An 11,768-nucleotide genomic window follows, 5' to 3' on the forward strand; every position below is an offset into this window, starting at 1 on the left:
TGTACGTAAGACATCTATTATTGTTCTTTACTCTATTTGTTTGTAATTTTCACATACCACGTGTCTGATCTGACCCATGTTAGTGGTTTGAGTAATTAATTAATCTTTCGTACCACTCCTAGTTATGGCAGGAACCCATGTTAGTGGTTATTTCTCCTGGAAGAAGATAGCGGCAGGGGAGGATATTTCTTGGCCCAGAAATCTATGTTTCTAACACTAGCAGCGGCTGCATCATCCGTGAGGGATAAATACCCTACTGCCGCATTAGCCAAAGTATGGCTGCTATATTATCAATGCTTTTGCAACTCTGTAGCAGAGGCGAAGATGTGGCGGCGTCGGCGACTTTATACGGTGGAACACATGCACTTTTAAGTTTTAACCCAATTCTTACTCAGAACCTTTAACTTCACGAACACTTCTATCGACATAACTACTCACTAAGCTGTGAAAAACGCTATCGTCCAAGGACGAACAAAAAGCTTTAAAAAAGAAACCATTATGGCAGGTAATCAACAGGAACCAAAAGGAGTTGTGAAAACCCCATAACTTTCTACAAGAACCAAAAGGAACAAGAAGCTACTTTTAGAATCTCTTTCCACTAACTAAAAACATCGAGAAACACGACGTCTTTTGATTCATACATATATAGGAGTGACAAAAATAAGGAGAAGGTGATGTCACCTTGCCTATGGCGTTGCAGTTAGGGTCAGGTGGTGGTGGTGCAACCGGTGCCAGTGGTGGAGGTTTTAGAGGAATGGGAATGATGTCTTTAGGGTTGAATTTGGAACATGGGTTCTTGAAACATGAAGATAACAACACCAACAACAACAATACTTCTTGTTCAATTGCTTCTACTGTTGTTGGAATTAATGTATAATGGTTTCTAGACATTAATCAATCTCTCTTCTCCATTAATTAAAACCTTTATTTTTGTATGTTTTCTAGTCATCTTTCTTTCATTTTCCCTTTCCTTTTGAAGGATGGTCAGAAATATGGGTTTATAGTTTCATTTTGTCCATCAGTAATGAATTATTGCAGCTTTGAGTTATCCTTTTTCTATTTTTATACCTGAGAATGAAGGAAATAAATTATCCAACAAACTACTAAAAGATTCGGACATGATACAATACAAGCATGTTTAAAGCAGTGGACAAGTTTATTTCAAACTTGTTTCCACTACCCTTTATGAAAACCATTGGAAAGGAAGAGAAGCTAATGACACGTAAAATCTAAATGTAAACATTTGAACTTGAGTTGCTCCTATAACATTCTAAGAAATTTAAAGAGTGCAATGCATTACTTCATCCAAACAAATTCAACCACATAAAATAGGTAGCATCCATAATTAAAACTACAAAACGAAAAAAAAACCCTGATGAGCTTTAGACGTTGAAAGATATTAGATAATACATGAGCTTGCGAAAGAATCGCACGATCATTATCATAAACCAATGACGGACACGACTCTTTGTCTGGGTTTGTTGGATACTCTTTGTCCGCCGCATATCGATGGAATGAAAAACAAAAACAAAAAAATTTCTATTTAATATGAGATGCAACTAAGATGGAACCTAGGACCTCGACGACCAAGCATTCGTAATCGTAAGCGCTAAACAATTCACCTTTACTGAAGCAAGGCAAGCTTGCCAACCCGCTTCTCAATAGGGAAAAGACCCCTCGTACCTGTAGCAAACCCTTGTGAGCTTTGCCATAGTTGCAGATGGCTTGAGGAAAGAGTTCCTGTAAAGAATATTTGGGAAGAATGATGCTTTATTCTCTGTATATGTCAATTACATAAAACAAGTCCTATTTATATACAAATGACTACTATAACGGCTTAATAACTGAAAATTAAAAAACTTAACAAACTTAACAAACTATGCAACTAAAACAAAATTAGTTAACAGTTTCTACACTCCCCCTCAAGTTGGTGGTTGCAAAGACATCTTTAAACCCCAACTTGGAAACTAGATATTCATGTTGATATACACCCAAGGCTTTAGTCATTAGACCTGCTTGTTGCTCCCCTGTCTTGATGTGTTCGGTCTGCATCAAGCCTTCTTGAATCTTTTCTCTGACAAAGTGGCAGTCTATCTCAATGTGTTTAGTTCTCTCATGAAAAACTGGGTTAGCTGCTATTTGCAAAGCCACTTTACTGTCACATATCAGCTTAGCTGGTGCCATATTTTTCAATCCCAACTCTGCTAATAAACCCCTTAACCAAACTATTTCTACAGCCGTCCCAGCCATGCTTCTGTACTCTGCTTCTGCAGAAGATCGTGCAACAGTATTCTGCTTCTTAGACTTCCAAGAAATCAAAGACATTCCAAGCTTAACATAAAAACCAGTAACAGACCTTCTGGTCATAGGACAGACAGCCCAATCAGAATCACAATAGGCAAATATCCTGCACTCACTTGCTGCACTAAGTAAAATCCCCTGTCATGGATTTTTCTTGATGTATTTTACTACTCTTAATGCAGCCTCAAGGTGTGATTGTTTTGGTTTGTGCATGAATTGACTCAAGAAATGTACTGCGTAAACAATATCCGGCCTTGTGTGAGTCAAATATATTAATCTGCCTATAAGTCTCTGAAAACAGATTTATCTTGCAACAGTTGTTCATTACTACAAACAATTTCATCATACTCTGCTGTAGTAAGTTTCTTGTTTTGCTCTAGAGGAGTCATAGCTGGTTTAGCTCCCCCTACTCCAGTTTCTTCAATCAACTCTAAAGCATACTTTCTTTGATTCAACAAAATCCCAACTTTTGACCTTAGAACCTCTAATCCTAGAAAGTATTTCAACTCTCCAAGATCCTTCATTTTGAAGTTCTTATTTAAAATATGCTTTAGTTCTGCTATCAATGCTTCACTACTGCCAGTGATTAAAAGATCATCAACATATACCAACAAAACAACTATATTACTACCTTGATGCTTTGTGAACATTGAATAATCATATTTTCTTTGCATGTATCCGGCTGTGAGTAAGGCCTCTGTTAACTTCAAGTTCCATTGCCTAGAGGCTTGTTTTAGTCCATAAAGTGATTTATGCAGCCTACAGACCTTAGACTCCCCCTGGCTTCAAAAACCATCTGGTAGCGTCATATACACTTACTCAACTAGGTCACCTTGTAAGAACGCATTGTACACATCCATTTGGTAAAGAGGCCAGGAAAAGATTGAGGCAATAGCAAGGACAGTACGAACAGTGACCAGTTTAGCAACTGGAGAGAAAGTATCCACAAAGTCATCTTCTTCTCTTTGATTAAACCCTTTAGCAACAAGGCAAGCTTTGAAATGCTCAACATCTCCATTAGCCTTGTACTTGATTCTGTAAACCCACTTGCAACCTATTGGAACTTTCCCTGAAGGCAGGATAACTATAGACCAAGTGTTGTTTGACTCCAATACTTCAACCTCTTCCTTCATGGCTTGGATCCAAAGAGGGTTAGTAATGGCTTCAGAATAAGTTTTTGGTTCACTTAAATGAGAAGTAGAAGATAAGAAACTTTGAGTTTTAGAAGGTAAGTGAGAATAAGAAATGAAATTGGAGATAAGATACTTACTTGGAAGAGATGAGGACTGATAGGATTGAACATAATCATGTAACCAATTAGGAGGTTTGACAACCCTAGTAGACCTTCTCTGAGGTGGATACTGATTTTCAGGTGGACACTGATTTTCAGGTTGACACTACTTTCAGGTGGACACTGATTTTCAGGTTGATACTGACTTTCAGGTGGACATTGATTTTCAGGTGGAGCAAGTGGACTAGAACATGGACTAGGAGAGTAAATTGGTGAACTAGTTGAAACTTGAGGTGATGCAGGAAAGACATAATTTATTGGATTAGATGGTACAGAAGTTGCAAGATTAATAAAATCAGAATCATCAATAAGAGGCTGAGCAGGAAAAAAGGAGAAGGCTTGTTTGATGGAAACGAGAAAGGAAATATAATTTCATGAAAGACCACATCACGATTGACAAAAAAAGATCGTGTGTGAAGATCAAAAAGAACATAGCCCTTTTGAGTTAATGAGTAACCCATAAAAATAGAAGGAGAAGCCTTTGGAGAAAATTTGTCCTTATAGTTAACTTTGGTGGCATAACAAAGACATCCAAACACTTTCATATGAGAAAGATTAGGTTGTTTGTGATAGAAAATTTCAAAAGGACTTTTCCAGTTAAGAACATGAGTAGTAAGCCTGTTAATGATATAGCAGGCAGTTAAAACACACTCACCCCAAAATTTAATAGGCACATGAGAGTGAAATCGAAGAGCACGGGGTATCTCTAAAAAATGTTTGTGTTTGCGTTCAGCAATTCCATTTTGTTGGGGTGTATGAACACAGGAGCTTTGGTGAATAATACCAAGAGATGAAAAGAGTTCAGAACAATTATCACTAAAAAACTCACCACCATTATCACTACGAACATATTTAACTGAAGTAGAATGATGATTTTTGACAAGAGTAAAGAATTGTTTAAGAAATAGAAGTGCATCACTCTTAAGTCTCAACAAGTAAACCCAAGATAGTCTAGTATGATCATCTACAATAGTCAAGAAAGATCTATGACCACTATGTGTTGAGATTCTATAGGGACCCCACAAGTCAATATGAATTAGATCAAAAGGTTTAAGTGACCTAGATGAACTAATAGGAAATGGTAGTCTTGACTATTTTGCAAGAGGACAAATAAAACACTGCTTAACAGAGTTATCATTCAAAGGAAAAGAACTCAAAAAAGGGGTCTTATGCATTTTAACATGAGTAGCATGCCCTAAACGTGCATGCCAAAACATTGTATTATTATGAGAAGAAACAGACATACAACCAGAATCAATTTTGTATTCTGATAAAGACAAAGCAGAACTAAAATTTGGAGATGACAAACCAGAAACAAGGTCTTTTGAATTAAACACATAGAGACCACGAACCTGCCTACCAATCCCCCTCATCTTCCCAGTGAAGAGATTCTGTAAAATACAAAAATGAGGGTAAAAAATTATACTGCAATTGAGGTCTTTGGTGATTTTTGATACTGACAACAAATTATGATGGAAATCATGAATATATAAGACATTTGGAATAACATCAGTAGAGTTAAAACGAAAGCTACCAGTATGTGTAATGGGAACTGTTTTACCAATAGGCAAATGGACAGAGTTAGGCTCACATGAATTAAGAGATTGTAAACAATGGATGTCATACACCATATGGTCTGTAGCCCCTGAATCAAGTATCCAAGAAAAACAATCAGCAGAAGTAGGTGAGCATTTGAAAGCAGTACCTGCCAGGTTAACTGCTGCATTAACCGATGAAGTCTTATTCAAGAGTTTAAGGATTTGGTGATACTGAGCTGATGTGAAGACTGGAGCAGACTTAACTGCACTGAGATCACCAGATTGTGAGTCATGATCAGACTTAGGCAATGAGGGATTGGTAGCAAGAGTAGCCTACGGATTCTTCTTTTTTGTGAACTTGAAATCAGAAGGAAATTCGATTAAGCGATAGCAATTATCACGTTTGTGGCCTTTAATTTTACAGAAATCACAGATGCCATTAAACCGTCTTCGATCAGAATTTCCAGACGTATTGGAGTACATAGCAGTGACTCCCGAGGCAACAAACAACTGAGCTCGTTGTGCCTCTTCTTGCACGATCATGGAGTACGCTTGATTCACGTTCGGCAGAGGCTGCATAAGGAGGACTTGACTGCGAATAGCTGAATATGTATCATTAAGACCCATTAGGAATTGCAACAACCTCTGCTGTGTAAGATGCTTGGAATTTTGTTGAGACGCTTCGCAATTACAAGCCGAAAGAGGAACTAGGGCTTGATATTCATCCCACAACAATTTTAATCGCGTAAAATAGGACGATACAGTTGAATCACCTTGACTTAAAGTGGCAATTTCACGATGCAAGAAGAAAATCCTAGATCCATCTACCTTGTCGAACCGCTCCTTCAAATCGGTCTAGACGTGAGCAGCGCTTGAAGCAAAGACGATTCCAGCCGAGAGATCACTGCTCACCGTGTTGAGAATACAGGAAAGAACGAACGCGTTACAGCGTTCCCATTGAGAATGCAAGAGCTCGTCATAATCCTCTTTGCAGCAGGTGACATCCACAAAACCTAATTTGTTCTTTGCCAGCAATGCGATTCTCATAGAACAACTCCATATGTTGTAATTGTCGATACCAACCAGCTGATGAGAGACAAGAACGCCGCCCGGCGTATCAGATGGATGCAAAAATAGGGTATGGTTGAAATCGAGCATGGTGGAGATAGGGGTGGTTTCAGCAGTATTCATTTCGGCGCAAGGAAATTTCCAAAACAATGATCAAAACAGGAGGAGGGAATACGGGCTGAAGGAATGGTTGGTGAGAATGAAAACGACCCAAGAATGACCTGGGCTAAACTGATACCATGTAAAGAATATTTGGGCAGAATAATGCTTTATTCTCTGTATATGTCAATTACATAAAACAAGTTCTATTTATATACAAATGACTACTATAACGACTTAATAACTGAAAATTAAAAAACTTAACAAACTTAACAAACTATGCAACTAAAACAAAATTAGTTAACAGTTTCTACAGCTCCACTGAATAAAAGCTAAAAGATCACTAGGTGGGGAAGATGAGAGGGAAATGGTGGTGGACAATGAAAAAAAAAATAATGTTAATAAAATAATAACTGATTTAAAAACAAATAAAAAATGACATGTTAGTACCGAGTTAGTGAAAAACGATATAATGATAAAAAAATTCAATATATAAAGTTTAGTGGTTAAATTAAAAAAAATAAAAGTAAAAGTAAAATATGAGATATTAAAGTTCATTAATTAAATTTATAATTATCCTCATAAATTTTGAATAATAAATTTTGCTTTCGTGACATGCTTTTCTCTGCTCTTATGACACATGTTTTCTCTGTTCTTGTGACACAATTATTATGGCTTTTGGTACATTTTCGCATACCTTTGCAATCCTTTTAGTGATCACATAAAAATCATCACGATATTTATTTTCTTACTGATTTATCAGTTGTCATGTAATAATCAAAAACACTCTTTAGTAAAAGATTTTTTATAAATATAATTAAAATTGTGTAATAAAACAAAATACCAGATGATTTGGATCGCTCACCACTGCTTTATTATTCTGTAAATTATTCTTGTCACATTAAAGTACGGAGGTAACACCCTAAACTTGTCGGCAATCGCGGAAGCTTCTCTCACAAATAAAGTGAACAAACACATGCATGGGGATTGGCTGACTTCTGGTGTTTTCTGCAGCCACTGTCCCCGCCAAGCCAATATTCATCCCTTCCACCATATGCACCAACACCCGGTCATCACTATTCACAATCATCAAAACTCTCAGTTTGTGATGTGATATGGGGGGTTAATGAGTCAACAAAGCAATGGTTGATGGGGGTGATGGCACCATGTCCCCATATCTGAGATTCGAAAGAAGATTGTGTCGAAGGTCGTTAACTCTCGTTTCGTGTGATTAAATGATACTCAGAAAATCAGTCTACCGTGTCACATCAGTCTTCTATTACCAGGATAATAGTTATTCACAGTCGACTGGTGGTTTTATTATAAAATAATAAAATTAATGATTGTTTCTTTACTTTTTCAACTTCAATGGTTAAAATAAACTTACTCATATTTCCGTGAATATTTGTCGTTTACCTCTTGATTTCGAACCCCACTTCAAATACTTGGCCCTAAACCGATTACAGAGAAAGAAAAAGATAAGACAATCAATCAACACCAGAAAAGGAAGGATGGAGGAAGCGAAAGGAGTTGTGAAGCACATTGTTCTGGCGAAGTTCAAAGATGAAACCACACCAGAGAAGATTGAAGAACTCATCAAAGCATATGCCAATCTCGTCAACCTCATTCCACCCATGAAAACTTTCCACTGGTATCATACTATCCCTTGTCGCTCACTGTTTTTCTTTTTCCTTTTTCATCATTTAAGTTTCAGATCCAGTGCAGCCATAGCTGTGGTCCATATTGATGATGGATCTGTGGTTTTACTTTGAAACTCTTGGTTGGTCTAAAGTTAAGGTCATTTCCATGGCAGGGGCAAAGACGTTAGTGTCGAGAGCTTGAATCAAGGTTTTACACACGTGTTTGAATCCACATTTGAGAGTGCCGAGGGGATTGCAGAATACAACGCTCATCCTGCGCATGACGAGTTTGCAAACTTGTTTCTCTCCCATTCGGACAAGGTCATTATATTTGACTACAAGCCCACTGTTTTCCGTTGGTGAGGCCTAAGAACAAAAAGATTATGGTCTGAATGTGGTATTTGTCCTGCAGTGTTGTTTCTGAATCTGGTTCTTTTCTATGTTTTTCTGGGTCATGTTTGGTTCTGTCGAATAAAAGAGACAAATGGACTCTTTGTATGAAATGCATATCCTAGTGGTCAAGGCGAAGTAGGTTTGTTTTATGTTCTTAAAACATTTGATTCCTTGCTGTATTTTTCTTTCGATGCTTACACTCGATTCACCGTGACCGAAGCAATAGCAAGCTCAAGCTCGAACTCGAGCTTCGCAGCTCGCCCTCTCCCCGAAGTTTCCACTTGGGCAATGTCTTCCTTTAACTTTTTGATAGATTTAATATTTATATTAAATTTATAATCATTTTGAATATTGTAAATTAAAATATAATTTTTAATTTGAATATTAGTAGGATAATTATTAAGTTAAAAAAGGTATTTGTTATTCTTTTAATTTTGAATATTAAAAGATAATTATATACTTTTATATATTTCAAATTAGAATAATATATGTTTAAGTTTAATTAGTAAAATGAGTTTACCTTTTGACCCTTGCAAATTAAATATATTATTTAATTTAAATATTAGTAGGAAAATTACTCTTTGAATATGTCAACTTAAAATTGTATTTGTTACCTTTTTAAGTTTGAATATTAATGATAATTATATACTTTTGTGTATTTTAAATTAAAATAATACATATTGAAGTTTGAATGATAAAAGGAGTTTTATCTTTTGAATATTTCAAATTAAAAGATATTATTATCTGTTTAATATTAAATATTAAAAGATAATTAGTTGGATTGAATTTCTCTTGAAAATCCCTTATAAATAGTGAGTAAACTTTTTAGTTTTTTCATATCTCACAACTCAGTTTTTCAATAACTTCTCTTATCTTGAAAAAGTTCTCTTCGATAGTTTTTTCGGTGATAGTCGAGGACAAGGATTGTTCGTGATATGTTCAGATGTGCTATTGTAGCTGATCATTAGTTGTTGTATCCTAGGAGACAGACGACCAACGAACTCGAGAAGTGGTTAAAAATCTGTCTTAAGAAAACTATGTAGTGATATACCTCAACTAATTATGATCGATAAATCAAAATAAAAGGAGTATTCTAATTATTGGAGCATGTATAGGTAGTCTAGTATATGCCACTGATGGCCTTCAAGTACAGCTAAAATTTTATGACAGTAAAATAGATTGAGAGAGTTTTTTTTATCGAGAAAGGAAAAATAAACTTTAAAAGTACGAAATTAGAAATTATTAATTTTGTTAGCGTAAAGTGATTCGAAGCGAAATTAAGCGCTGATCAGATTAAACACGGAGAAGGTGATAAAGGCTAACATCGGGGAAAAGCTCATCCCAATAACTGGTACAAAGAACACGATCAAGCCGTGCATACGTAAACCTTCAGATCCAAGTACACGGAGGCCCACATCTCGAACATCAACATCCATAAAAAAGTTCTGAAAATCTTTGCAAGGCTCCCCTTTTCGATCCGCAGAGGTTAAGGTACAATTAAAGTCCCCAATAATAAACCACGGTTGACGAATGTCATGAACAAGGTGGCGTAGGTGGGATAAAAAAATCTTCCGTTCTGTTGCATTCGGACTAGCATGAACAGCCAAGCATAACTAAAGTGTATTTTTTGTAAGCGATACGACAGTGAATAAGCTGAAATTGATTAAAGAGGTTATCTACAGAAACAGTATCATACGGGTATAACCAGATACCTCCTGAGAAACCCACAGCTTCAACTTGCTGCGAGTAAGTGAAGCCTAAAACAGCAATTAAGCGTCAGCCTTGGAACCGCTGACCCAGGGGCTCAACAAAAACAATAACATCGGGTTTTTGATAACGAAAATACTGACGAACAACGGTGAGAAAGCGAGAATGGCTACATTCCAACAAAAGACTTTCAATTCATTGGAAAGGAAGTGAAGAAAGTGAGCAACAGCTCAATCCGACATAGGAGCAGTCTGCTCCTCTGCAAATTCGGTACTAGTGGAACCATCAACCATGCCATCATGTACAATATGGTCTAAAATCATATCCGATTGTGGGAGAGGAGGTTCAACAGACTGTCTGGGGTCCGGTGGCCTCTTTGGCAGGCTCGTGGCAACCGATACATCCATGGGTACTGCACCATCGTTAGAAATCGGAATGTTGGGGTTCGAGTTCTCCGAAATAACCACGGAAGAGTGCTTGGATTTATCTAAGAGGACATGTTGCTTTGCATTCACTGAGTTGGTTCCACGCTTAGGGATGGTTGGGGAGCGGCGTGATGGCAGAGGTGAAGCTCGAGTCTGATTCGTTAAAGGAGTTGCAACCTACTTTTTCACGTTAATAGCATTCTTACTGTTGCCACTCTTATGGGTGTCTATAGATTTGGCCTTACCTTTGGAAGCAGCCAAACCTCAATTGGGGTAGCTAGCCAGGACGTAGCATTTGCTGTGTTGTCAGAAACATTAGCTTCAACGCTTTGTGATAGATTGCGCTGGGATTTTATTCAGGATACTCTATTCACTCAATGCATTCTTGTAAGGGTGGAAAAGAGTGGATGACAATTAAAGTTGATCTCGAAAAGGCATTTGATAGATTGCGCTGGGATTTTATTCAGGATACTCTATGTGATGCTGGTCTCCCCCGCAATCTAATCCGCCTTATTATGCACTGTGTCACCTCTCGACCATTCAAGTTCTGGTGAAATGGTGAACTTACTAAGCCTTTCCATCCTAAACGGAGAGTTTGTCAAGGTGACCCCCTCTCACCGTACCTTTTTGTTTTAGCTATGGAATGAACGAGTCACAACATTTCTAATTCAGTTAATAAGAACATTTGGGAAGGATTTCACTTTGTCCGTAATGGACAACCTCATTCTCATTCGTTCTTTGCAGATAAAATAGTTTTGTACAGTAGAGCGGATATTCTAAATGCGGATGTCCTTTATCCTATCTTGCTTTGGACACTATTCCGGGCATCGCGTTAATAAAATAAAAAACAATCATCTTTTTTTTTCCTTCCTACACAAGCATGTTGGATCATCAATTTGATCTATTATGGGAGCCTAAACCTAAATCCAAACTAAATTGATGTCATTGCTTACATCATTTAAGTAATGATGACATTACTTACATCAATTTAGTTAGGTGAGAGTTAGGTATTTGTTGAATTTGTAATGGTTTAAATTAGTTTAATTGTGTGGTGTAGGATTGTTCTTGAGTAGTATAAATACCCCTCCCCATTTTAGTTTTAAGTATCAAGAAAAATTAAGAGCTTCTAAGTGAGTGAAGAAACAAAGTCTTATAAGAGTGAGTTGTAGTTCTTGGTTTTGAGTGAGAGTGCTCTTGTAATATTTGTTTGAGTTTCAATAAAAGTTGTTTGTGTGAGTGTTTTATTTCTAACAAAGCCAAGGATTGAAGGATGCAATCTGTGATAAACTGGGTTTCCAACAAGTAC

General features: G+C 36.9%; 1 protein-coding gene across 1 annotated transcript; it reads left to right on the plus strand.

Moving 5' to 3' along the window:
- The first annotated feature begins 7,771 nt into the window (after positions 1–7,771).
- On the plus strand, positions 7,772–8,492 carry LOC120212306 (stress-response A/B barrel domain-containing protein HS1-like). Its single transcript, XM_039210664.1, has 2 exons — positions 7,772–7,948; positions 8,111–8,492. Exons 1-2 carry the CDS (start codon positions 7,809–7,811, stop codon positions 8,298–8,300), a joined length of 330 nt encoding a protein of 109 aa, XP_039066595.1. The 5' UTR covers positions 7,772–7,808; the 3' UTR covers positions 8,301–8,492.
- Positions 8,493–11,768: the final 3,276 nt, after the last annotated feature.

This window comes from Hibiscus syriacus, unplaced genomic scaffold (genome assembly GCF_006381635.1).
Source record: "Hibiscus syriacus cultivar Baekdansim isolate YM2019G1 unplaced genomic scaffold, ASM638163v2 tig00110013_pilon, whole genome shotgun sequence".
In the NCBI taxonomy this organism is placed as follows: Eukaryota; Viridiplantae; Streptophyta; class Magnoliopsida; order Malvales; family Malvaceae; genus Hibiscus; species Hibiscus syriacus.

What these genes read in the sequence shown, in the direction of transcription:
- LOC120212306 (XM_039210664.1), top strand. Translation starts at nt 7,809, where the DNA reads ATGGAGGAAGCGAAAGGAGTTGTGAAGCACATTGTTCTGGCGAAGTTC. An exon ending in CCCATGAAAACTTTCCACTG is followed by an intron (nt 7,949 to 8,110) that starts GTATCATACTAT and finishes TTTCCATGGCAG; the next exon opens with GGGCAAAGACGTTAGTGTCG.